Source organism: Lates calcarifer, linkage group LG11 (assembly GCF_001640805.2).
Source record: "Lates calcarifer isolate ASB-BC8 linkage group LG11, TLL_Latcal_v3, whole genome shotgun sequence".
Classification (NCBI taxonomy): Eukaryota; Metazoa; Chordata; class Actinopteri; family Centropomidae; genus Lates; species Lates calcarifer.
The window spans coordinates 12,548,160-12,575,979 of NC_066843.1; the positions used below are offsets into that span (position 1 = coordinate 12,548,160).

Sequence of the window (27,820 nt, forward strand, 5' to 3'; positions counted from 1 at the left end):
AGTCATTTTTGGTACATGACAGCAGAAGTGGTTACAGACAAGTGTATGAGACAAAAACCCAGGAAGTGACAGTCTGTTTATCTGTATGTTGTACAAAAAGAGTAAGTCTGTGGCTACATGTCAGATACTAACTCTGTTTATCTATCAGCCACAAAGATTATAACATATTTTGAAACATGACTGTACTTACTATTCATAACAGACACTTTTCCTGTGAAAATAAATCTACGACAGGGACTGCAAGTGCAATTTTAAAAATTCTTTAATTTATATCTTTAAAATTAAAAACATCTGAATTGCATTCTACCACCTCCAAAGGCACAGTCATACTTATAGCAGACCAAATTCATAAAACACTGCCACTGAACATCTTTTTTTCTCAATTTGTTTTGTACATAAGAAACAATGCACTATAAAAAAATGACTTAACATTTTTCTTACTGGGTAAACAATGGCCATTCTATATGCTGTAGATCATTAAAAGACTGGAGTGATATGTACTCAGCTGTGATAGCATTAGACTCCATATATAAAGGATGATGTGCTGGTTTGAGGCTGGCAATGCCCGTTGAAGACGTGTGCACTGCAGCTATTTGAAGACACTGTATTTAAAAAAAAAAAAAATCAAATAAATCCAAAAGTGACATGTTTGTTTGCAACAACCAATCTTGATGAACAGTGTTTAAGAATATGGATGTTTGAAGCAAAACAAAGCCATTGGCAGGAAGGCGGAAATGCAGTGAGACGAGGGAGATGAGCATCAGTGGAGGACTGTGCAGAAAGAGCCACCAGATCTCTCACCTCTCACCAGATTCTCTGAACCACACTGAGTGGTGCGAGAAATCTTGACACCTGCACCCCACCATTAAAAACACCTCGAGACTTCAAAGAAAATGGAAAAAAAAAACAAAAACTTTTCAGGTTAACTCTCTGGGAGTTTTAAAGACGACAGTCAGTATGTGCAAAGAGGCAGGGCCTTAGCCTGTTTGTGAAAAAGTCATCGGGTATGAGATAGGATTGATAACCGAACGTACAATCACAAATCAATAATGCACACAAAGGTTGCTTACAATGTGTGACAACACAGCACCATACACGGCACAAGAGGTTCACTTAGTGACAACAAAATTCAAAATAGTGGATAAATATACAGTAGAATATAAGCATATCGCCGTTCTTACTCAGGCACAGTCCTCCTTAAAACATAGAGAGAGAATTTAAAAACAACAGGATCAAATAAAGAGGTTTGGCACACACATGGAAAAGTATAGTGAAATAAGGCAAGGAAATGATATGTCAAAGGAAAATGAGGCAAAAGAGGAACTTAGATGGACAGGAATGAAGCACTTTGAACATAAACATATGACACATACAGAACCTCTCTCGTGGAACCAGATGTTCAATAAAAGAGAGAGGATTTTTTGCAGCAACTAATGGGAGCCCCTATTCCACAGCCGTAGCTTTATTTTTACAAGTGTGTGTGTAGCAGCTGCGACAGGCACTCCAAGAACACGACGACGTTTCTTTACAGGCGAGTGAAATCAAACAGAGAAATCTACACACATCTCCCAAAAATCAAAGAGTTTGAATGCCTTAGAAAATATCTACAGAGGAAAACAGTCAACACTTGGCATGACTCACAATCGCGCAGCCAGACACGCACATAAACACATAAACACACACACACACACACACACACACACACACACACACACACACACACACACACACACACACCATCATGGAGAAGCAATGTTCAGTCAACCTCCAGGAGTAACAGCAGAGGGGTGTGACCCCCAGTGCTCATACAAGTAGATGCTAAGCACCACACACACACACACACACACACACACACACACACACACACATAAGACAAACCCACCTAAAATCCCAACCACTTACCGTCTTTCCCCTCTGAACGAATTAGCAACGACTAGTTTCAGCAATCGCTTACGATAAAAGGTCCACACACCCCCAACCCCTCCCCTCCCCTTCCTCCTGTAAAAGTTACCTTTACACACACATCACAGTATTTTCAAGATCACTTTGATACGGCAGTGACAGTTTCAGGAGGATCTAGAGTGAGCAGAAGTTTCTCAGCGAGGAGACAGCGAGGCTACAGGTTGCAATGCAATGAGAAAGAGAGAAAGAGAGAGAGAGAGAGAGAGAGAGAGAGAGAGAAACAAAAAAAACATGCCTGGCTTTTCTATCATTTTTACAAATCCGTACAACTGAGGGTTAAAATGCTCTGTGTTTCTCTTTGCATTGAGAGAGAGTCCGGTTTTTGAAGCCACATCCTATTGTAATGCCAGTGATTTTGTATTGAATCAATGGTGCCAACAGGTGGTTGTGCCAATCCAGGCAGCAGCAGTTACTGAATGTGTGTCTGAGTGTGTGTGTTTTGATTGTGTGACTGACTGACTGTATGTGTGTGTGTGTGTGTGTGTGTGTGTGTGTGTGTGTGTGTGTGTGTGTGTGTGTGTGTGTGTGTGTATGTGCGCGTAAAACAAGTGGGACAGTTACAGTATGCAGCGAGACTGTGCACACACATTTACAAGATCTATATACATGTGTCAAGTGTATAAATTAGTGTTCTTTGTACAATAATGTGTGTGTGATCAGTATAATCAACCCACATCTAGCAGTGCTGTTGTGTTGGTTAGTTGTCAGCGGATCCGGTGGTGAAGAGGACTCTCTGGTCAGTTCTGGCCAGCTTGGCAGGCGGCTCCAGAGACTCCTCTCCTAACACGGCCCCGTCAGAGGGGAGGGACAGCTCCTGACCTTCCTCATCACTCTCCTCCTTCCTCTTCCTCTTCCTCTTCTGGCATCGACAAGGGGAAAGGAGAAAGTTACAAACAATGCTTGGGACATAGTTAGTTAGTCTGAGATATGGTACAATCACGGTACAGAATAGAAGTACCTTTGTCTGGATCCAGCTGGTTCAGACCCCGGCCTAAGCTGGCAAACTAATGGCAAGAGGAGAATGTGTTAAATATGGCGTATATTATTTATTTCATTTACAAGTGTGTGTGTGTGTGTGTGTGTGTGTGTGTGTGTGTGTGTGTTGGTACCTCTCCCATGACAGCGATGGGGGTTTCTCCCTTAGCCTGGGCCACTCTGTGTTCTATCAGGTAGTACATGTACTCATCGTACAGCAGGCGGATCAGGTGAAAGGAACCAAAACTGGCAGCGCTCCGCAGGGTCAGGTCCCTGATCACCATCGAACTAGAGAGCAGAGATGGTGGGAATGAAGAAACTCTTACAAATATATTGTGCAACCATGCCACCTTCTCTACCCACAAACAGGAAGTGTTTCTCAGTGCCTAACTGTGACAAAGTTTATTGTATGAGTCAATTCGAAACCGATCTCTAAATTTGTTCCATCTTAATCACTTGTTTGCCTCAAATTCTCTTATTTCAGCAACTAATAACTGTTTTCACTATTGATTAATCAGCTAATTTATCTCTTCAGTTCACTTATTCATTGCTTAGTCTGACATGTCAAAAAATGTCAGAAAAAGCAGCATTTCCAATTTCTCATAGCCCACTGTGATGTCTTCAATATACCTGTTTTGTTCAACTAACAGTCCAGAACCTTAAGATATATATATATAGATATATATATATATATATATATATATATGACATTTTTTGTCACATTGATGAAGAAAATCAGCAAGTGATCACATTTGGGAAGCTAGAAACCAAAGAATATGTGGAATTTTTGGAAAATGACAATGAATTAAATTCAATTGGCTATTTGATAAACTGCAGCTCTTCTTGTTACCTGATCTGAATTTATTGGACTGACACTGAAGATAACAATTAGAGCCGATCTCTGATGTGACTGTAGTGACTTAAAGATTGTGACATGAAGTGGTGAGGAGAGCCTGTAGCTGACACCAGCAGCATAAAGACAAGAAAGTATAATGGAAAAGAATGGTGTTGTGTGAGCCTTGCATGATCAGCTGAGGTGAATTTGAGAAATAAAATGACTGCATACACACTTACGCCTTTAACCTTAATACACTTCTTAGTCATCTTGACACAAAGCATGAAAGAAGATCTGAGTTCAAACAATTCTGTAGTGAATTCTGAAATATTGTGTTTGTATTCCAAAAAAGCAAGAAGAAGGAACCTGAGAATCAATAATAGGAAACTATAACACTACATCTCTAGGTTAAGTTGAAACTGTATCAGTGGTCCAAAACCCTCATCATAAACTGCTTGGCTCTAACATTTCAATCACATTCTAACATGCAAGTGAACCTCCCACTGCTCTCCCATCACCTGTAAAAGGACCACTTGAGCAGGAAGAGCTTGGCGGCCTTAGGGAAGGCAGGGCTGTGTTGGTAGGGTTTTAGGACTTGGGAGACCACACCATCCAGCCACGCAGCCCACTGCTCCAGGGAGTTCTGCTGCTGAAGGGTCAGCTTGAAGTCCTGCTCCAGCCGCTGGACGACGCGGTCTTCACACCGGCACACCCATGAAGCCTGCTCCTGTAAAAGGGTGGACAGGGTGTGGCCAATGTGTCAGTAAGAGGCAGTCGAATATGGCATCAGCTGGGTCAGTGGAGGGCATCAGGGTGACTTAATGTTTACACAGACTACCCTTCAAACAGAAAACTACTTGTGTGAGAGTTACATGCTACTAGCTAAAGTTCCTGGAGGAAGACAGATAGTTTCTGAGAAACAGCAAAGAGGGCTTGTTTTACATTTCCTGAGGAGGGAAGTTGCAGAAAAGACAGAATGACTGACACTGTAACCATGAAACCTCTTTAAAACCACAAGCTACATCATAAACTCTTGCACATGCAGTTAAACCAAAACATGACTCGACCACAAACGCTGAAATTCATGTGAGGTGACGTTAATGATGCCAGTGCATAGGTTCAGAGATCAAACTAACCTGAACGTTAGCAAAGTCGACACGGTTGAGGTCGGAAAGCATTTGGTTGATCTGAGCCGTGTTTTGGAGGACGGCACGTGCCGCCTGGGCGAGGTGGTTCAGACTGGTGTAGCGACGCAGGGTCTGGGCAAATGCATTGGCTGAGGTTACCTGAGAGAGAACATAGAGGAAAATGGGTCAGACATCAAATATATACACATTGTAACATATTATAGAAATACCTCCATAAATAACCTAACAACAGTTTTCTTGGGTGAGGCATGTGAGAGAGGCATGTAATTGCTCATGTGTTAGAAACCTATATTCATCAGCATGACCCTGTATCTCATCACTTTAATAATGCTGGTGAAGTGGTTCATTTTGGCATTTACACTGTGAGAAAATGTCATTATTAGAAACAACTATGATTAGCATGATTAACCTAGACATTTTGTTGCAATTATATTACAAATGTATGCTTTTGTAATGACTGATTCTCTCACCAACTGCAGGCTTATGCAAGGAGAGTTTACCTTGATGCGGACCATCTCCTCCGGGATGTTCATCATGGCATTGGTCAGCCAGCTCTCCAGGCTCTTGGCAAAGTTGCGGATGGCTTGGGTTAAGGCACCTAGGGGAAGGAGGACGTAGGGAATAGAAAATGTAATACTGGACATTTCAGAGTGACCTTCTGTTTTCTTATTTCTTGAGAATTTACCAGGGTAAATGATTACCAAACACCTAGTTCACAAAGCTAAGTTTCTGGTGGAAAAACTGATTTCTTGGCCACGTACTGTACAGCATAACCAGATTTCAAATGTGATTCTATGGAAGACAAAGACCCCGGACTTTGAAAACGATCCTCTTGGCAGCAGTCCAGAACTATTGAAGGAAAGGCTCTTCCTCTTAGCAATGCACAAAGGAATTTGCAAGAAATCAAAGTCTGACTAACCTTGAAACTGAATGAACACCTCTGTCTAAATGAGGTGAGTCAGTTTCCAAAGAAAAAGTTGTACAGTAAGGAAAAAGTATCTGCTCCTTTATTACAGAGCCAGTCGAAATGTTCCAGTCAAGAAAAATAAAATTCTCAGAGAAATATAGAATTTGTACATGTGAAATGCAGAGGTGGTCTCTGCTCCAGTTGACTCTACGGTTCAGAGCTCTTATTTGGATATTTGTATCCACACATACTATAGGATATATACATATATGCTTTAAAACCAACTGGGACCTGTCAAATCCCAAATTGTATATTGTAATAAATCATTATTCCAAAAACTGATTTTGAACTCTTGAAGCTGGAACGTCATGGTATTTCACTGCACATTCATATTTATGGCAGGGTCTTACTGGGGATGGGCCTGAGGACATCAGGGATAAGTATCTCCACCAGACCCTGGTACAGACTGTTGTCACAGTCACGGCTCCAGCGCAGCACTGGCTCATACTTGCACAGCAACACCAGGCAGGACTTAGGGAGACGTTTCTCTGACTCGTCATGACTGCCAAGACACACGCAGTTTGTATGAGAATAACAGTGTTGCTGCAATAGGAGAACTGTTTTACTTGTGTATTTACTGTGGAAAGAAACTGAATTCTGAATGTTTGCTCTTAAGACTCACACAGCCAATGCAGCGTCTCCAGCCTGACTCTGACTGAACCTCCAGAAGGTCTTCCACAGTGTCTCCACCAGGGTAAACTGCAGGTTGACCATCACGTCCAGTATTGCCTGAAAGAACACACAGAAAACATCAAATACATCATTGACTGATAATGAATGACTGAGCACATACAGATAATCAGAAAACAGGACTGACACAATGCGAGGAAAACAAGGGAATTAGGTATTACTGGACTTTATTTTTGATGTTGAGAGTCCAGTAAACCTCCAGTTAGTATCCTGCCCTATATTACTTACAGTTTTATACAGGTTACCTTGTATTCAAAGTAGCCCTCTGCTAGAAAAGTTAATCTCATAAATACTCAATGGGTACCAGCCAGCAGTGTTGGTTACCTCACAGTGTTCTCTGTACAGCAGCTGAAAGCTCTTTATGTGCTCCAGCTCGATGCCCTCTGGCAGAGACTTCCCCTGGAGGTCGATGTCTGGGAACTCTGGGAGAGCTCTGGAGGCATCTGGAACACAGGACACACGAAAACTGGATTCTCAGAGAGAAATCACATCAAATGCAGAAAGTCATCAGTATTGCCTGTGTACACCTGTAGGCATTATTTCACTGTTCACAGGACCGACCTAGGAACTGCTGGTACTGTTGAACCTGGGTGCTAATGTCCACGTGCCCTGATCCCTGCTGCTGTTGCTGTTGCTGGCCTGCTCCTGATGCTGTGCCATTGGTCATTCCTTCCACTTTATGCACAGGCTTCAACCTAGCAGGAACAAGAATAATGTACGAAAGAGATAAAACATTCGAGTCTAAACAACTAAGATGATGAATAATAAACTGAAATTAAATGGTAATTCTGTCTTATCATGATTATATAACAGATGCCAGGGACTGTAAGAGGATTTAAAATAACATAATGTGAGAGATAGAGAGGAAACAGAGGAATGGTTACAGTGGTTTAACGATAGACAATCAGTGTTTGGAGTGTGTGTAGGGACATTTACTGTATGTGTGTACCTTTGTTTCTGTGAGAAGGGCTGCTGCCTCATGGCCAGATGCTGCTGGTCTTCCATCAGACGGAGAAGAGATGAGCCTGCCTTGATCCTCAGGCCATAGTAGTGGTACTTAGAATTACCCCTGTCAGGAACAGATAAAACGCATGTTAAAACATGTACTTACATGAGGGCCAAACAAATCTACAGTAACTTCTCAAATGTCACATACATGGTCTTAGAACAGACTGATTTAAAAATATATATCTTTATTTCATATAACAAAATAACCGAACATGCCATATCATTAAAAAAAAAAAAAAAGTCAATCTTGCCTCCTCACTCTCCCCTCCTTTGACAAACTCACTCACCCACACACATGCTGTCTGTCTTCATCTCAACCCACATCTCTTCCTACACTAGGTGAACATTCTGAAAAGCTCCAAAGAGCTCTGCAGATTTCCCTGGAAAAATCTCCACTGTTCTCCCGCAGGGAACCTTTACATGTATCCACTAATTGAGATCTATATGCATATGGATTATATGCATACAGAACGAGTCTGTGAAACAAATGGTTTGTCATATAGCTCTGTGCTGCTGACGTGCATCACTGTGGTTGGTAGACTGTGTGTGTCTGTTTGCCTGCTCTCTCGTCAGCAGAAACATATCAGACAGAAAAATACACTTAAAAATCAGCACATTATTAAGGGTGTCAGTATGTAGCATGCCATGTCATCCAGGGAACTTGTGCATGAAAGGGGTATAAATGGGTTGTGTGTATATGGTCTATCATGTCTTCCATACGTAAGTCTGGGTGTGTTTGATGACCCATCTTACCGTGTGCCGAGGCGTCGCGTGCGTAGCCCCATGAACACAGATCGAATGAGTTTCCCAAAAGAGGCAGCGTTAACAGGTTCTAGCTTCTGCTCCTGGCAGTGCAGCAGATAGTGGCAGTAGAGGGTGGAACGTGGCAGACTCACTCCTTCAGCTGTCTCATAGTTGTCCAGCAACCACTGTACCTGACACGCAGGCAATGAAAAAGAGAAAATAGCTGGTGCAGTTAGCAAAGCCAATAGATACAAACAGAAAAACACAACTCAACATATGTGCACACATAAATTTGCGTGCATGTTTGCAAACAGATTACACACATTTTTCAGCTTAATATACAGTACATGCGCACAAGTTTTTCCAATCAAGAAATTATACTGTACAAACCAAAAAAATCCATTCACATTTAGTTTGTCGATAATTCGGGAATGAAAACACGAATACATTTGTTTGCGTGCCGTGGCATACAACTTTGGTATGCAATGAATTAATGACCTGGAATACTGATGGGATGTTTGCCAAACATAGGTTGTTTACCATTACCATATGGGGTTCAATATGATGAATTTGGGATGAACAATATAATGCTGGGGCATTTCAGGCAAATTAAAAATGCCCCTCATCACATGCACGGTAATGATATGAAAAATGATGAGGTCATGGTTTTGTTTTCTATGAGGAGGAAATCACAGTTAAAAATTTTGTATGCTACAACAAGTCTTATTGTAATCACTTCTACTACAATATTATATCACCCGCAGCTCATATTTTCTGGTCCTAATACGAATGTACACATTTTTAATTGTGCTTTCCACTTGACAAAACTTGACTATGACATCATCAGTGTGCGCCACCAAAGGGTTGTGTGGATGAAAACAAAACGAGAAGAAATTCCTGCGCTTGGCGCCTCTGCATACCTTTTTGTCTGCCGACGGCACGCTACTCTCCTCGCCCTCTGTAATACTCACAGTGGCTGGGGAGGCGCGGGCGGTGTGTGAGTAGTTCTGACTGTTGCCAGCTGCCCCTCCGCTGCTGCTGCCCAGCATATAACCCCCCTGGATCACATAGCTGCCTGCTGCGCCACCGTTGGTGCCTGCCCCATCCCCTGCCCCGTTTGTGGTGCCACCTGTGGTCACTACTGTGGCGCCTCCCCCTGCTGCGCTGGTGGGCTGGGCCACAAACATGGACACACCCCCTGTCGTGCCAGCAGTCACAGAGACGGTTAGGGGTGTTCCAGGGGTAGAGGCCTGTGAGCCAGATGTTGGCTGACCTTCATAATACTGGGCAGCTGTGGTCTGGGTGTACAGGGGTGTGTCAGTGTAAGGAAAGGTGCTGGAGCGACTAGATAAAGAGACATGGAAAAATGTGTTAGAAAATTTATCTGTAAAAAGTAGGTTCTGTCTGGACATGTGTTATTAAATGATAAACACTGTTTTATTCTGACATGGTGCTGGTGGTATAGTTGGTGTCTCCTCCTTCCACATACTGCACTTGATTGGTGTACACATGTTGGACTGGCACTGGTGTGAGCTGCTGCTGGACCTAAGGAGCGAGCACACGCACACAAATCCAGTAAATCCTTGCTCCCCTATTTAGCCCATATGAACTGTATCATCCCCTGAGAATCCTAACAGCTTTCACCTACAGTTCCTTTACAGTTCTAACTTGTGAAAATTTCTTAGGTACAGGCAGATACTCCTTTCCCTTAACTCTACAGAAGCAGTCTCCCTTGTGCCGCTGACCTACTTGGAAAGTGGTAGTTGTAGCCTGCAGTGGTGGCTGATCTGGGCCTGAGCTGGTGACTGCAGGGTGGGCTCCTGTCTCTTTGTCCACACACATAGAGAGCAGGTACAGTGACTGGTAATACTGAAGGAGATCCAAGGGGAGGTAGAGGGGCTTGCCGCAGCACTCTCTTATGTAGTCTGATGATGCCCAGGCCAGGAACTCTGGCTGTCCTATCTCATCATGCTCCTGCAATTCTTCTAGATTCTTATCCCTGACTAATGCTGTCACCTCTGTGGCACGGAGGAGCTGGAAGCCAGCAAAGGCATGTTCGACCATAGTTATGATTATTTCACTAAACCAAACTTTGCAGACATTGTAAAGTTTTGGACATATCAAAGGTCATGTGATACCCTTTTGTGACAGAAGCTGTGGCGACCTGGGTGTTTGTTTGTATTCCAAAATTATGTGTGAGTCAGTGATGGTACACATGACTGTAAGTGTTTGACCACCAATAATGAACTGTGTTACTTTGCATGTGTTTAACTTACCTCCTGGCTAATATGAACAGGCTGTAGACTGGTGACACTGAGCTGGGTTCCGGGCTCAGTCTTGGCTATCTGAGAAGTGGCCTGCACCACGGACCTCTGCTGAGATAAAGACACTATATAGTTTTAAGAGTCGAGGAAACATTTAGTTTATTCTGATTCTGATTTACGCCATGTTGTGCTTGCATGTATGTGTGTATGTGTGTGAGCGAGTGCATTTTACCTGCTGAGCTGTCTGTACCTGCTGAACAACCTGTGTGGGAACTCCTGTCTGCACCACAGCTGGAGGGGGACTAGAGTCTGACACACTGTCACTTGAGTGAAGGGAGCCCTCTGAAGGACAAACAGCGAATGTTAGTCCCTTCATAAGCTGACGACATGATTATTTTGCTTTCATGAAATGAATGATATGTTGCCCGTTGGTAACTGCATCACTCATCAATTACACCATTCAGGCATGATAGTTAAAAGATGCAAACAACAAACTCAGAACAAGGAATAATATATTGATGAAACTGGTGTGTTCATTCTAACATGTGAAAGTAATTTAGTTCTACACAGTTACAGTCATATGTGGTGTTCCACCTTTACCTGTGACTGTAACAACGATGTACTGAGGAGTACTTTGAGCATTTCCAGACTGTGTGGGGGACCCCTGGATCTCTGCAGTCACATACTGAGTCTGAGCTGGCTGGGCCTGTGCTGTGGACTGGGTTTGACTACCAGCTGCAGGCTTCTGAGTGGTGATAGAAGTAGCTTGTTCAGTGGGAGTAGTTTGGCCAGTGGGTGTGACAACAGTGGGAGTAGCCACAGTAGTCTGGATCTCAGCCAGAAACTGAGGGGCAGTTGCAGGGGTGGAACTGGTGTCAGGTTGCCCCAGGTGTGACAGTAACACCGGCGCCCTGGGGTTGGACTGCCGGCTGGATCTCACCTACGTAGCCTGAGGTGGCCATTACAAGACCTGGGAATCACCCTAGGAAAAAGAAACAAGTGACTAATTAAACATCTCTAGTAAATATCGAAGAAGCTCTTAAATGGTCAACCCAAGGTTTGTCCTGAATAAACATACAGTAGCTGTTTGTTTCCAGGTTCTACTTGGTTAGAATAGCCTAATGCCATTTGATCTGTTCAAACCGCTTTATAATCGTTTCAAGAGAGACAGGCAGGGTAACAGGGATACAATACTCAATTCTGGAGAATCAAGCAGAATAAAGTGTAATGAATCACAGCTTATAGTAAAATATTACTTTCAAATTGTAGTAGTAATACATTAATTTTTTGGAGCAGGAACAAGTTGTAAAATGACATGGGCAAGGATCACTGTAAAGTGCAAGTGGAAAACAGTGATCGACATCAGATGCTAATTCGATCTTAGTTTCTTCCCCCCTACTTTATCTAATAAAATCAATCTGTGGCCAACAGTTAATTTCCTGGACACATTAGGAATATTTCTACATTCTCATTTGTTGCTGGGATGCAAATTAATGATTAAGAGTGTTGTTTCTAAAAGTATTATTGTGGCTGACCTGTTGGTGGTGCAGCTAATGTGTGGGGGAGGAGCATTGACGGGAACAAGCATTTCGGTGTCTCATTACCTGTAATATGATCACACAGCCTATGGCCTTCCGCTTATAGTTATGCTTGTGGCACGAGTTGGGAAAATCCCCTACCACACTGCACTAATATTGCTGCATTCTGTTATGCTGTATATCGCACAAAATTATGAAGAGATAACGCGTACATCTTGATATGAACTTATGAACTTTGAACATCTTTGATCATCTTTGTTTTAACTGGAAAAGACAGGACAGTGGTAAGGGGTTATGAGGATCTGTGCGCCCTCGAAATTCAATTGTGTGTGTGTGGGGGGGGGTACTCCTCAATCTGACGGTCATTTGACAACTATAGACGTTAATACAAAGATATAAAGCTGGTCTTGTGGCAAAGCAGCGAACAAACAGGTTTAACTGAACTTGGACGAGCAAAGCACCTGCAAAACGCCCTTGTTCGCCACGCCCCTTGAGTGTTAAATGTCCGCCACCTGCCCCAGCTTCCTCAACTTTCCGTTATGGATAGAAAGACATTTAATTTCTCAGTGATTGCTCCAACTCTGCCCCTGCGTCAATCCGAGCCCCCCAAACTGTCCGAGTAGTTACACTTTTAACTTGACAATCCCAATTTGGCCTCCCTTCTGGGTAGTTAACGTTATGTACCCGGGGAATACTCTGTGTTGAATCAGCTATAGGAAAAAGCATAACGTGTTGAACCGCCACAGGCTGCACGTAAAATACCGTTAACAAGACGAGTGTCCGTTACTGGTAACTCGTTCCGCTAGCTGTGAGCAGTAGCGAGCACAAGCCTGTCGTGACAGCACTGATGCTAGCTATTTAGCAAGGTAACACGGGCAGCAAGCTAACTGGTCTCTACAACAACCGCCATTTTGTACCTTTTGCATTTGACATCGCCATAACAACGGCCTGCTTGAGTATGCATCTGTGGCTGCGTCGTCATGGCAGGCACAATTCACTGTCACTCGAATGAGAAGCGGGCAGAAACTACCCCATTCAAGACACGGACTCGACTCATTATCAGTACGACGGCTAGCTTGCAGGCTAACCTCAGCTAACACTGGGAGGCAGTTGCCTGTTATGGCTACTGAAACAACAAGGGGAAAAAGCAATAGCACAATTCAGCTGAATCATTAGTGGACATAAAATAATTCCTAAATGTTAAGAGCTTCACCTCTGGTTCCACGTGTGTATTTCCTACCGGTAAAATGTCTTCTTTTATTTTTATGGCGGATTCAGTTGTTGTTGTTGTTGATTCTCGTTGCTGGGTTCTTGTCGCCAGGGCTACCGTGGCTATGGCGCTTCGTCCTCACCAGGGCAACTGTTGCTACCCACCCGCTCCCTTCCCTCCCCCTTCCTTGCTCTGATTGGCTGAGTACTGCCAAATTGCCTTAAAGTCACAGGGACAGCAAATTTTTTACTACAAAGCCTTCCACGCCCATTTGAGGAAAATCCCTGTCTATCATGGACATAAATTTTTTACAACTGAGACGGATGATATCCCAGTGACAGTGATAATTCTGCAGATGGTGATCTGATAGTGTCACAGTAACTAAAAGCATAGCTATGACCGTCACAATTAACTGCAAGTTGTCGTACCCATTTGTCGTTGGTGATGATACATTTTTCTGGTACAAATAAATACAGTGAAACCAAGCCCATTCAGTGAATGGCCTCAGGGCCCAGCAGCTTGAAAAATGAATGGTTATTTAATTCTGGTGACAGGTTGTTGTCAAGTCTTTTCTTCTTTTGTACTGTTGGATACATGCATTTCATATCAGTAAGGAATTGTCTACCTTCAATACCAGCATTGCAAACAAGCTAGTGTTCATTCATTTTTGACTCTCACCTTGCATTTGTATAACATTAAAGGATAAAACACAATACATCTGACCATACTCTCTATGTGTGTTTCTGTTGTACTATTACTGTGTAACTGCTGTAAAATGTGTGAACTGCCCAGTTACCTAGGCGGCTTTCTCTAGCCTTGGAAAGCCAGTAGGCAAACCCTATGTCACTTTTTCTTATAGTTATTCTGTCCTTATACAATAGAATATATACATTCCAACACCTGCTGTGTGCTGAAACTCAAAGGTAATTTATAAATTCATAAGCAAAAATAAATGAAACAGTATGTAGGATCAAATTCTACAATTTTACCTACAGTGTTCACAAACCACATATTTATAAAAAAAAAAGTATGGTCCATAGCATTTTGTTATTGCTCCCATGACCTCCACAGGTCCCTTCTATGACACTGTGTTAATGAGTGTCAAGGTGGACACCCTCATAAAATGCCATTTTGTTTGCTTGTTATCATCACATTAATTACACATTCATCATTCCCATTGTAATTTCCTAAACGAGCGACCTTTGGCTATGTGGATACACAGATAAAAATGTGTTTTATTTTAGTCTGACTCATAATAAGACTTCTATGTTATCTGCCTTTGAAAATGTCACTGGTCCTGTCTCAGTTCTCCCAGTTCACCTTTTGGAAAAGAGATGACAGAATAAGTGATTTTCAAGAGAAAAGGAAATGATACATATGGAAGTTATACAGGGTCATGTGTGTGGAATAAAAATGGCAAAGCTGATGTAAATAATTATGATATCAGTAACAATGGCCTAAATATATCCCTGTAGTGGAGTCAGTGAGTGCTAAACCTTATCAGGAGAATTCATGGCAGTGTGCGTAAATGGTTTATTTCATGTGTTCAGGCAATATGACTTCATAAAATGCTTTAAAAAATTGTTTGAAAGAAATTACAATTTACAAAGCATCTCTTCTTTTAAGACATTAGAGTTGCTGTTTGTGTTCAGTATCCCTAAGCTACTCTTTGTGCCAGCAGATGGTGTCAACTGGCAAAATTCATTTATAATAAATTAAATTTTTGTTGTCACTTTCATTTCTTTAACCACTTTTTTTTAGCTCGTAAAGTATCCATACATCTTACACAACAAACTATTGCATCGGTAGGAGGAAACAACTGGTGATTTAGCATTTTATAGTGTCTCAATATAGTGCTGAAATATAGCATTTATATGTCTGCAAATTTATGTTTCTCTATGGGAAACATACAGAAGGAGAGAGAACTGTAATTGGTCAGTATGCTAAAAATGAACTCTGTAAATTGTGACACGTTATTTGCCTTTGTTTGACATTTTTAATCTCAATATGCCTCCCACATTCACAATCAATACATGACCCATGGTTGTACAACGTTTCACATATTAAATGTAAGTGGGATTTAATGAAGTTATTATATTGAATGACACTGAAAGTGCAAAAAGTGCTTCACATGCTGAAACGCTGTTAGATCATAGAGCCTTCTGACATATTCATTAATTATGCCACCTTTGGTCCGCTTTTTGTCTCCATAAAGGTCTCTGACTGTATCTCTCTTCCGAATCTGTTCTTCCCTCAGAGAAAGCTTGCGTACGCACTATGTATGTCTCCCTTGCAGGGCTCCACACCCCTTTATAAACCAAGCCTGGGTCACCTAGAGAGGCATAGTGCTTGCAAACAGGGAGCCAGAGAGCTAAGTGCTGCTCAAAGCAAAGAATCCACTGTCACTGAAACTGCTTCTTGCTCGCTTCGTTTCCTCGGAGTACTATGTGGAAGGCTGTGGTGCTGGCTGTGTGTCTGCTGGTGGCTGGGGTTCAGCCCATGGAGGACCCAACATATGGGGTAAAGCTCTGTGGCCGTGAGTTCATCCGGGCAGTCATCTTCACCTGTGGGGGCTCACGATGGAAACGGTCACTCAGGAGTGCAGGTGGGGCACTACATCTTCACCATTAATAACCTTGTAATGTCTTTTATGTCTTCATCTGCTGACTTTATATATGTTTTCATCTGTTGACTAAAACATAATCATTCATTGTATGAGATGCACTTTTCCCCCAATTTTTTATGTTGTCCATCCTTACCCTCTTGTGCTCATTTGTGATCAGTGAAGGGAGAAGGAAATTAAATCTTAAGTTAGCATTAATTACATTTTATTGGATATTAATGTTGTTTACTACGGCTGGTGTTGTCAGTGTTTATGGACAATTAGTGCTAAAATCAGCGATCTATATTTCTTATTTGCACTACCATAGATGTATTTAGCTATGCACTGATAAAACATCCCCCAAAATTTTATTTGAGCCTTGACCCTGAAATAATTTCATTTTATGTTACAATCTATTCGCTGCAAACCAGGTAAATTTGGCATTTCTGCTTATACTCACTCTCTCCATCATGCCATGGAAATAAAGATAATGGAAAAGGTTAAACTATTATTTACTCTCTGGGTATATTCTGATGCTTCATTTGTCCTTACTGCAGCAGATGTTTCAGAGGATCCATTTAACTCCCGTCAGGATGAGTCCTCAGAGGGCTTGAGTCACAATCTGGTGGTGGAGAGTCTTCTCCAAAGGAACAGAGATATAAGCTTCACATCTAGAGACAACCCAGAGGGAGCGTTCAGCAGGCCGACCCGTTCCTTCATCACTGAGGAGATCCTGGAGGCCCTGCGCAAGGCTGACCGCAAGGGCAGAGACGTGGTGGTGGGTCTGTCCAACGCCTGCTGCAAGTGGGGCTGCAGCAAGAGTGAGATCAGCTCCCTTTGCTGAGAGTCGACCTTCGCCATCTGGGTGACCACACTGGCAGGCGTACTGTATACTTTAATACACAGACACATAAATACGCACACACACTCACCCTCTTTTCAATCCTCGTGAATCTTAGGTCGTTTTCTATCATTTTATACCATCAGTTGAACCATTATATCAGCTGTTTGAAATGTTGTTTCATATTTTATTATCAATGAAGTCTGTGGAAGCAGCTGCCGTGAGCCCAAAATGTTTGTACATTTCTGTTAACAAAGTGCACTCCAGGTTTTGTAATGAACAGCCTTAAGTATTCATCATACATGATAATAATTCTACTTTTTCTTTTTTTTTTAATGTTGTGAGAAGATAATTTGACGGCAGCAGCGTAAAAAGTCACTGATGTCTAATAATGTCTCATGTTGTTTGTACATTATAAGTAGATTGTTGATATTTTGCATTTGTTTCATTGCATCCCAAGAGCTGAATGGGTTTAATACTTAGACCCATAATTAAAAAAAAAGTGTGTTAATGACATGTCTTCTTTCTTAAATAACCAAGGCTTACTTTACTTGTGACAAACAGTCTTGAATGAGTTGAGAAAATCAGCCATTTCATGCAGTGTAAAAAAAACAAAACAGGAAGATTAACTTGCAAAAAGTCACATTTCTGATGAAATCATTAAATGTGTACTGTGGGAATGGGACAAAAAGTAAATTGCAGTTTAGATCAAGTAATGTTCTGTTCTTGAGATATGAACCAAAAGTCAAACTTAATTATTGCAGCTCCCACTCATGAGTACAGTACCTCACATTTTGGGATGTGAGTAGTGGGGGAATTTGGGACCATGTTATGAAATTTCATGTTTCTACTTCTATTGATTTTTGATGCACAAACACTTTTAGAGGAGAAAAATAAATAAGAGGGAGAATAATAGTCGGAACACAAACAATAGGCTTTCTGCAGTCCTGCTGCTTAGATCCCTAAGAATAATCAGAACAAAAATAATAGGGCTCCTGCTGCTTGCTAATAAGACTAATTTTATCTTCATAATCTTCAGGACATGACTAAAACAGTTGAGATCAGTATTACAGACTTTCCCTGTAATATTGTAGTTTTCCTCCATTTTCTTTCAGCTGCCCGACAGATTCTCTCCTTACCACTGTTATTGGGGAGATCCTGTCAGTCCACCTCTGTTTAACCATCAGTGGAGAAGCAATATTTACAACAGATGACAAGGTACTGCTGATTCAACTGTGTCATTTAAAGAGCAGTCACAACTGCTTTAATAATAGAGAACTTTGCTTCTGCCTTGTCATCTGGGAATCGCTTTTGAACCAAAAATTCCCTTTAGATCTTTGTTAAGATTCATTTGTCATAGAAAAACACACAGTGATGGTCAGAGGTAGGTAATTTGAATACTGAAACACCAGTGGTGGAACCCTGTTGTTTTTACTAAGTCTAGAGTGTTACCATGCTGATGAATGGCTTCATTTACATATTAGGTGACTTCAAAGCTGTCTAGTAAACTCACAAGCTCTATAGCTTTAGAAGTATTCTTATTATTAATAAGAATATTCAGGTCTCAATTTGGGATTAATTTATCATATCTAGTGATACAAAGTGAGATCAGCACTGAAGATTCCTATTGTGATGAGTATGTTGGTGGGTGGTAAGTCTGCTTTAAGCCCAAGAGCAAGATACTGTAGAGAAAATGGCTGCAATCTCTCCTCCTCTCTCCTTTCCTGTTTTGTCTGATTGACCCAGATTGGGTCAGAGCATCTCCATCGGGGCCTCTGGGCTGCTTTCATTGTTGTACGGTATGACAAAACACAACCGGCAACAGGATGTTGGTTGATGTGCCGAAACAAGTCTGATCTGCAGCTGCTCCACCTCACAGCCTGCAGTACTTCAGAGACTTTCTCAATCAGTTAATCATTTCAGCTTTACAATATTACATGGGTAGGCCTACTGGGTGTCTGGGGAAAGAATGAACAGTAGGAGGTTAATCTGATCAGGGTATGAAGTGTCATGGAATGGAAGCACAAATACTTAGTTTGTAGTTAAGTGCAGTGCTTAAGTAAATGAGTTACATTCAACCATTCCCCATTGAATGGACAACTTTTTTTCTCCGAAGTTCTCTCATGATTAAAAGTCGCCTGTGATGTTTCTATCTCACGAGCACATTTTTAGATACTTCAACAACCAATGCAGGAAGTGGAAGAAACCGACGCGTTGTGTAAAATAGAGCACATGTGAGTACCAGTCAGAGACTGTGTGTGTGTGTGTGTGTGTGTGTGTGTGCGTGCGTGCGCGTGCGTACACGCCCGTTTTCGACGTCACTGGCAATTCCAGAAATGGGCGGGTCTACCTGACTAACTGAACGAGCAATATTGTAACTTCACAACAAACTTTAACGGCAGCCCGTGGCTTATACCCCTACAGCATGAACGACTGGCATCTCACTGTGTCTCGCTATGAGGTAAAAACACTCAGTTATTATCAGCGAGCTTATATTGAGGAACAAAGCAGCTTGCAGCTTAAATTTGAGAATGAACAATTCATTTCAGGTGCGAGCTCCGGATTTTGCTACTTTGACGGAGTATTTGGACCGTTATCACAGTGCTTCCACGTATTACCTTGATACCGCATTAGTTTTAACATTAATTTGATTTATTACCAAACGTACACTTAGCTATATGTGACATGAATGTATATTTGGAGGATAGCTTGTCGGTATACCAAACTGCAGAGTTTACACAATGCTATATTTCGATGCGGCTACTCCTCATGCTCTCACAGTTTACTACATTAACAGTGTTAAAAAAAAAAAAACACCAACAGAGTGCCTGGACTTGACAAATGTAGCTGCTACAGGCTTTAGCTTCTGAGGTTGCATATACATTTTCAGTGTGTATATGAGCGTGCTTGTATGTTTTTATTTTCCACTAGGCACTAGAGGCCTGGGTCCAAATGTAATGGCCACACCAAGGACAAGGTGGCTCCTGTCCATTTTGCTGGTCAATCTAACAAACTGTCTGGCTGCAGGAGGTAGGCTCATCCAAGCGTGCACGTAGCACTCATACTGTTAAAGTACAGTTCTTCTTATTCTCAAGTGCTTGTACTTAACTTCACACTCCACTGCATTCATGGATAAACATTGCCCTTTTTACCCCACCATATGTATTTAACAGCTATACATTACTTTTTACCTTGCTGAGTAAGATTTTTATAAACAAAATACACGAGGTTGTGTTATCAAAATGGCCTATAATAAAGAATGGGCTGAGTGTTTTATGCGCAGCACATGTTCTGCCTCTGCTGAGCGCATTACATCAAGTGTGAAATGTTTTGATAGAAGATGCTCTGGCCCAACATTACAGCTCACATGCCTATGTGTTTTCTCTGCTTTATACTGGCTCTTAATGATTTTAACATAACTGAGGAGGAAGTGGTGACAGAGGCTGGGGTGAAGTCATTTGGACCCAGACTGATCAAAGTGCTTGTTTCCTGTTAGTGTCACTGACAGTGTGCTTCCCTGCAACGGTACAGACATTGAACTGATCACTGCTCAAAATTTGCGGGCTTACGAGAAATGTGTAAAGGTGACAGGCTTGTGATGAATAAGAAAAAAAAGGTGTGCGTGTGTGTGTGTGATTCCAGGGATGGGTAGATACATGTATGAGATAATAGGACTGTTTATATATATATTTTTTTGTGGTTACCTTATGCGGTTACTTCTTACATGTTGCTTTCCAGCTCTTTTTTCATCTTATCTTGTCACTGCCTCTCTCTTTTTGTCCATTTGCTTTGGCAGTTAAAGTAAATCAGTACAGGAAGTTAATGTTCATAATCTTGAGAGAGATTTTAAAGATTTCTAACAACAAAGCGTAGTGTTTATTTTGACTTCTTTAGGCCATTTTCATTCACCTGTCTTCAGTTTAGCTGTGTGCAGCTTTAGTAAATTATGTTTTTGTGACTCACAATATCCTGGAAGCTTCTTGCAGTGGTGTCAGTACCTTTTCATGCTGTGACTCATGGTTCGAAGCATTTTGGATTAAACACTTTAATTTGTGCCACTGCTACTGTGTGAGCCAGGGGATCTGTGTTTTTTAAATCCAAATCCTTTATGGCCTACAGTATATCCTACCTTCATAAAAATGATAAAGCACAGCTTTTCAGAACCTGCTTTTTTTACAAGAAAAAAATGGGTTTTGAAACATGATAATACGATGGATAATAATTCCTTATTCTGTGTTTCTCCAGGTCCTCCTGCTCGTCCCTCTCCTCCTGAGTGCTATATCCCATGTGATGAGAAAAGCTGTGATGCTGATATTCACTGTGCTTGGGATCCAGGGTCAAACCCTCAGATCCCCACTAACTACAGCCTGCACTGGGAGCCAGCAAACAGCGGGTATATACAACCATAAATACTCCTTGTTTTAGCCATCTGACATCATTAAGGTTTTGATGAGAATAATCTGACAACTTAGGGGAGAAACCTTCTAATTTAGCTTTACTCCTCTTGTCTTGTTGTCCTGTTTTGTTTTGTCTTCTAGTGAGGGGTATGTGACCAGTTGGACCAATTTGAGTGGATTTATCATCAATCGTGAAAACTTTATTAACCATGGAGAACTTCGTGTTTGGGTGGAGGTAAAGAACCAGCACGGTTCTGCCAAATCTGAGGAGGTTGTTTTCAACACAGCATATATCAGTGAGTCAGTCCTGCAAATTCTCATCCATTAATATAGAAGCCACCACCAGAGACACTGATAATAATGATGATGATAATAATAATAATAATAATAATAATAATTGTAATAATCAATGCCTTTCTGACAGGCACAATCAAAATAATTGACTTGTTTCAGTGATGGTACTGACTTGTAATATATATTCACATTATTCATTTTGATTCAAGTGATTTCAAAGTAATATTTGCAGGGGTATGTCTTTCTATCTCCAGTCAAGCCACCACCTCCTAGCATAACCATATCAAAGCAGCAGGATTCAATAGAGCTTGAGTGGAATTCCTTCTGTGGAGAGCTGCATCTCTCTACGGGAACCTGTGACATCCGAAATCGGATTGAGGGAGACCAGGTTTGGCATCAGGTGTGTTTTCTTTAAGGTTTTGTCTTGTCTCTAACTTTCTTTTCATTCTTTTGGCCATGGACATGGACAGTGAGGGGACAGCGATTGAATTAAAGTCCTGAATAAAGCTCAAAGATAATCCTGCAAGGAAAACTCATTGTTAATCGACTAAAGCTTTGATCACTAAATGCATGCTCAAGTTTTTTCCCCCCTTCTACACAGCATGAGAATGGAGACCATCCCTCCTATACACTGGACGATCCCCAGCCTGCCACAGTCTACGAATTTCAAGTTCGCTGTGCCTGTGACACACACTTAACAAGTAACTGGAGTAAAAGCCACAGTATAAAATCAGCAGAGAAGGGTGAGTCCTCATTTCTGTGCGGTCACCAAGTTGAGCTTTGGCAAAGAACTTGGAAAATCCTGACAAATGTATTTTTTTTCCCCAAAGTACTGAATAGTTAAACACATTGGGAAACAGGCTTATTTTTTTTCTTGCCAAAAGTAGAAATGAGGGGAAATAACTAACCTGGCTCTTCCCAAAGATAACAATTCACATGTCGGCACTCAATCATTAACCCACAACTTGGTAACAAAACAACCATTCTCTCTGCTAAAAACAAAATGTCCTGTTCAGCCCCTGTTGGAGAGCTGGATATATGGAGGGACTGTGGGATATCTCCCACAAGCTTTGACTGTGCTCTGACCTGGAAGGTAGGTAGATCTACAGTCATTATTCTCAGATTAGAATGATAAACCAGAGTCTAAGTTATGCAGACTCACCCACTGCTATCATCTGCTTGTCTTTGTCCCATCCAGACGCTTCCTATATCTCAGGCACGTGGTGTTATTCTTGAATATCAAGTTAGACTTGTTTACAATACAGGCAAAATGGTGCCGATGAATGTGCCCACACCGGGGTCAAGCGGCCAGCTGTCGCAGCTGATGCAATACTGCCGCACCTTTCTGAAGGACGTGTCATCAGTCAGTGTATCAGCCTTCAATGCGCTTGGTGCCACTGTGCCTTCTCATCTAGCCATGCCAGCACCAGGTATCAGTTGCCTATACTGCCGTAAAAATAAAGGAAGCTTTGTTTCAGGGGTTGTATTCACATAACATCTTAAGGCCAAAAGTAGCTTCTAACTGGCTGAATTTGGAGAAAGTGTGTCAGTCCTAACTTTAGGGTTTCCTGAGTAATTCACAAAGCTTTTTAGAGTTAAAAGTGCCTCCCAAGTCGAGAGACATTGATAGGCAGTCCAGGGGACTCACTAAGTCTCCAAGATCTGCTCACAGTCGTTTAAGTGCTGCAGCTCATGAGCCTCATCATGTGAGTGTTTTGGACAAATCCAACAATGAACTTCTGATATACTTCAAATATTTAATCTGAGAATTAATCCTCAAACCAAAAATGCACCCCATGTCTGTTTGACAGATGAATATTTTATTTTACGTTCACTGACACAGACCAGTCACTTCTCAACCAATCACTGTGGACAAAGTGAGTACACTAACTGAGGAACATGGTGTCTTCCATAGCAAGGGTGTCAGTAACTTTTAGTGCCATGTAGGACAATTCCTAGTGGTAAGATAAGACACTTTGTGAATACGGCCCCAGACGCTTGCGCTTAATTGAGTATTTTATCATCATCATTTTATCATCACTGTTTGAAAGTTACTTTTCTCTCTGAAAAATTATACTACAGTAATGATACAATTCTACTATTCGTGTGGCTCAGAAGAACTAACAATGCATTTGCCTCTTTCTTAGGTGAAGAGAAAAATGAACAAGCTATTAACCTCGAGATGCATGAAGAAAACCTCACTGTGTCTTGGGATCCCACTAAGCACTCAGAGGAATATGTTGTCCAGTACAAACAAGTGGGGTGTCCTCCAGGCCAAGGATTTGATTGGGTCAAAGTGCCTGAAAACAAAACAACAGTGTTCCTTAAAGGTTTCTATGATTTTTGATACTTTAATAGCAGTAACAGACTCTTTAGAAATGGGTTTTCTGTTGAGGTTGGATGTGCTGGTGGTTTTACTCACTGGTGTGTGTCTCCACCTACAGGTCAATTTAAAAAGCACACACCCTTCAAAGTGTCGCTGTTCACAGTATCTTCTCACAGCAGGAAAATCCATCACCTCTCATCAGTTTTTGGATATTCTCTTGAAGGAAGTAAGTATTTATGCATTGCTCCAGGACAGCCCTTCCTTTAGTTCTTCATATTAAATGGAAGATAAACTTGTAATTTGCATGTGCCTTTCTCAATCACTTTTCAGCTCCCTCCAGAGTGCTATCATTTAAGGCGTTCTCCAGTGGTGCCACTCAGGTGACCGTAGTCTGGGAGCCTGTTCCCCTGTCCAAGCAGAGGGGGGTGATCCAGTACTACCAAATAGGATTTGATGGAGAAAACGGTACATGCTGTAACAGTATATTGTATATTATAGTTGTTGTAATTAGTTAAGGACACAATGAGAACTGAATTGATTTTTTCTAAGACTGCGTCAAAGGAATGGTCCAGATATATTTTTCATCAGATCATTTTTAGCCCCATTAATGGCATAGGTCTATGGATAGCAATGTTGGTCTGTCTTCAGGTCCACCATTTTGATCCAGGCTGACATATCTCAACAATGGATGGATTGATGCTAAATTTGGCATATACATTTATGGTCTCCAGAGGATATATCCTGATGCTTTTGTGCAACCATGACCCCCAAATTTGTGGCTTTAAGTGAAATGCCTATTGGATGGATTGCCTTTAAATTCAGCATGTACACTCATGTTCCCATCAGGATGAGTTCTCATGACTTATCTCATCAACCTCAGCTGTTTAGTGCAAATTAACGCAATTTGTTTAGTGCAAATTTACGCAATTGTGAGAGCGCTAAACATGCTAGCTGCTAACTACCACCATGTTAGCATGGCACCATTTTGCATTACTCTCATAAAGATAGCAAGGCTGTAGACTTTTAGTTTTGTTAATTTACTACTAATTAATATACAAACGAAAGAAAGAAAAGAAACAAGTAATTAGCAAACTACAGTAATACTGTAGTTAGTTTTGCATATCTCTGTCAGCTCTCCCCGAAATACTTAACCTGACTCTAAACAATTTGTTTCTCCCAGTGTACAATGTGAGTGCATCCCCACAGCACAAAAATTGGACTTTTGAGCTGAAGCATCTCCGTCCAGGCCAGGAGTATGAGGTGTGGATAAGAGCTGTGACTCGGGCCGGGCCTGGGGAAAATACCACCACGACTTTCAAAATAACACAGCATGACATTGATGGTATTGCATCACATCTTAACTATTTCCTTGTTTGAATGTGTTGCACTTTATAGGCAATGATTGATCAAATACTAGAAAAGTTTTGCAAGAGATGTAATAAGTGGATTAATCATATTAATGTTAATGTGTCATTTTTTTCTGTGTATTTAATACACTCTTTTCTTTTCCCAGAGAAATTAATACCAGTCCTGATTGTACCAATTCTTCTGGTTATATGCATTGCTGTTCTATTGTGGTGAGATAATAATCTTAAATCATCTTATCCTTTTCTCATCCATAGACATGGTACTTCACAGTTGTTTTCTTTTTTGCCTCACTATCACACAAGAATATTGTGTTATCCATTCTCAACAGATCTTTACTAACACGCAATACAGTATTGGTTTGCTAAAACTGTGTGAATATAGTATGGATAAAAAAATGTAATCTAATAAAAAATTTGATAAACATTAAACCTAAGAATACATCAATGTACATGTTCTTTTGTTGTTCAGGCTGTAGAGTTTGTGACTGTAAAGAGTGTCTGTGTTATGTCTTTTTTCCCTCTTATGTCTCAGTTATTGTCAAGGAGAAAACAAAGCATGTCCTCTGGTGCCTTCAGTTTTCTATGAGAAAGTGCCTGATCCTGGCAACAGCCACATCTTCAGACAGATGAAGCATCAGGTGAGAGAGCAATGGAAATGGTTTCTTGTGTCCTCTGTGAGCCTCTAATCTTAGAACAGGGTTTACACTGAATGTTGAACCTGATAAATGCCACTGGTTACTGCTTATCCTGTTTACAACTACACGCTCACTGATGTGGTCAAGTCTTTTTCTTACTGCATGTTACCAAAACGGTTCTGTATGTGATCTCCCTGTAGATTAATGACCACTTCGCTTGGATCTGCATACCCATCCATGAGCCACATCCTAAGATCTCAATGCTGGAGGTTGTTGAAATCCAGCCAGGGGCTAACAAGTCCTCCCTGAGGAAAACCTCAGACCCTGAAGGATTAACTACGCCAATGGTGGGAGATGGTTGCTCACAGATGGACTGCCAAGATGATCAGAGGGAGGATGCTGTCACAGAGGAGGGTGGGAGGACACAACACAGACCTAGAAGAGAGGAGTACAGCAAAATGGTTGACTCTGATGAGGAGAAGGACAAGGAGGAGGACAGGGAAGAATGTTGGAGCTCATCAGAGGAGGAACAGTTTACATCAGGTTATGAAAAGCACTTCATGCCCTCTGCTCTGGAAGTACTGGAGGTTTGATGATGTCTCCGCATTGCCTCATGAACATTCACCTCAGATGTGTGTTGGTTTTTTTTTTTTATGTGAAGAAAATGGTCAATGTAGGAATGTGATTTTAGATTACGACCCTCTGGGGAGGCTTCTGTAGGATGTCTCAGGTCATTGGAAAGACAAAACTAATGACTGGTCAGCCAGTCCCTCTCTCTGCCCTGTCTTCCACATTTTGCATTTGTTTATTATCGGTCTTTGGTTTCATTTCTTTTTTGTTTAACTATGTGGTTTATGTGGTTCACTTTGGTTTTATTTTTACTTTTCCTACTTCAATTACATCTCACGCGTCATCTCTGATTTTTTTTCATATGTGAGGCCTGGTTCTGAAAATATAAAGTGATGATGGTGTTTTAAGAGGGGAAAAAAAGACACAAATGCATATACACACTGACAATTTAGACTGTTCAGTAAATTGTGATCGCTTTAAAATCCACTTTGATCCAGACTGGAGCCCTAAAATATAGTATGCAGAATCAGGACTGACACTGATGGCACCTGCTCAACATGATTTTATGTTAAAGCATCTCAGAAAAACAATATTAATTTCTAGACATTCAACATTAGACATTTAAAGGTAAAAACAATTACATTTAAAATTTTCTATGAATTTAAGTCCAGTCAGGTGACACAGTTAATGCCTTATCCTTTGGCTTTTTTTGAGTTATTAATTGAGCCAGACTTGCACCTAAAACCTGAAATGGATTTGAAATTACAAAGTTGACCAAAGAACCCCTGCACATTGAAGTCTGTGTATTGAAACATTAAATTGAGAAAAATATATATCTTACTCCAAATGTACAAGACAGTGTGCAGGAGTTCTTTGCTCATCTTCAGTCACCTGAATGTGAATGTCAACATGTCAGGGGCTTTCATGTATTATTTCCCTATGTAGGCAAATTATCTATATTTTTTGTTTACATTGTTGCACCTTAAACTTTATACTTTGGGGAGCGAAATGTTTATTAGACTTATGCACAAGTGTCATATTAAACTGTTTAATGAGAATATGGCAGCAGAGTTTCTGTCCTTATTCAGTTCAGTTCTCTTCTGTGAAAAACACAGCCATACCAGTGAACTATGGTATAGTATGTACTGGCACAGTAGCAGTACATTTCCAACACAGTCGTCACACAGTCATAGTATTAAGTATTATACCAAAGCACATAAAGCCACAGCACATAACAGATACTGCTTTGTCTGACAGCATGTGGCATATACAGAACAACACAACAGTGGAAGTGAAAGAGAATGTTGAATTCTTTACTAGTAAAACAGTGTTGAAATGTATTTTTGAGATACACTCTTACAAAGGATCCTGCCCAGTAATAAAATTGGTGGGATCATCTGACCACCTTTTAAGCTAATAGAATAATTGTTCAAAAAAGGAGAGAAAT

The 27,820-nt window shown here is 41.2% G+C and overlaps 3 protein-coding genes across 4 annotated transcripts; 2 read left to right on the forward strand and 1 right to left on the reverse strand.

Moving 5' to 3' along the window:
* Nucleotides 1-244: 244 nt before the first annotated feature.
* rfx1a (regulatory factor X, 1a (influences HLA class II expression)) lies at nucleotides 245-11,571 on the reverse strand. Its single transcript, XM_051073789.1, is given in 20 exon segments — nucleotides 245-2,800; nucleotides 2,802-2,821; nucleotides 2,921-2,966; nucleotides 3,072-3,225; nucleotides 4,291-4,499; nucleotides 4,909-5,058; nucleotides 5,421-5,518; nucleotides 6,238-6,389; nucleotides 6,510-6,616; nucleotides 6,902-7,020; nucleotides 7,139-7,272; nucleotides 7,527-7,646; nucleotides 8,339-8,520; nucleotides 9,250-9,673; nucleotides 9,777-9,874; nucleotides 10,079-10,363; nucleotides 10,606-10,701; nucleotides 10,826-10,935; nucleotides 11,194-11,479; nucleotides 11,481-11,571. Coding segments are annotated over 20 exon segments (3,006 nt in total). The 5' UTR covers nucleotides 11,556-11,571; the 3' UTR covers nucleotides 245-2,659.
* A 3,777-nt stretch (nucleotides 11,572-15,348) lies between these two features.
* On the forward strand, nucleotides 15,349-17,295 carry rln3a (relaxin 3a). Of its 2 annotated transcripts, none has more exons than XM_018670572.2 (2): nucleotides 15,349-15,946; nucleotides 16,504-17,295. In XM_018670572.2, the coding sequence occupies exons 1-2, from the start codon at nucleotides 15,787-15,789 to the stop codon at nucleotides 16,785-16,787; spliced, it is 444 nt and encodes a 147-aa protein (XP_018526088.1). In that variant the 5' UTR covers nucleotides 15,349-15,786; the 3' UTR covers nucleotides 16,788-17,295. The 2 variants fall into 2 exon arrangements, with proteins under 2 accessions (XP_018526088.1, XP_018526081.1); XM_018670565.2 differs by having other exon boundaries at nucleotides 15,375-15,946; nucleotides 16,501-17,295.
* A 1,804-nt stretch (nucleotides 17,296-19,099) lies between these two features.
* On the forward strand, nucleotides 19,100-27,431 carry il12rb2l (interleukin 12 receptor, beta 2a, like). The gene is made up of 15 exons (XM_018671952.2): nucleotides 19,100-19,245; nucleotides 19,716-19,814; nucleotides 21,030-21,177; nucleotides 21,323-21,477; nucleotides 21,730-21,875; nucleotides 22,077-22,218; nucleotides 22,492-22,568; nucleotides 22,674-22,905; nucleotides 23,623-23,805; nucleotides 23,920-24,027; nucleotides 24,132-24,266; nucleotides 24,982-25,143; nucleotides 25,315-25,378; nucleotides 25,701-25,806; nucleotides 26,004-27,431. The coding sequence occupies exons 2-15, from the start codon at nucleotides 19,742-19,744 to the stop codon at nucleotides 26,394-26,396; spliced, it is 2,124 nt and encodes a 707-aa protein (XP_018527468.1). The 5' UTR covers nucleotides 19,100-19,245; nucleotides 19,716-19,741; the 3' UTR covers nucleotides 26,397-27,431.
* Nucleotides 27,432-27,820: the final 389 nt, after the last annotated feature.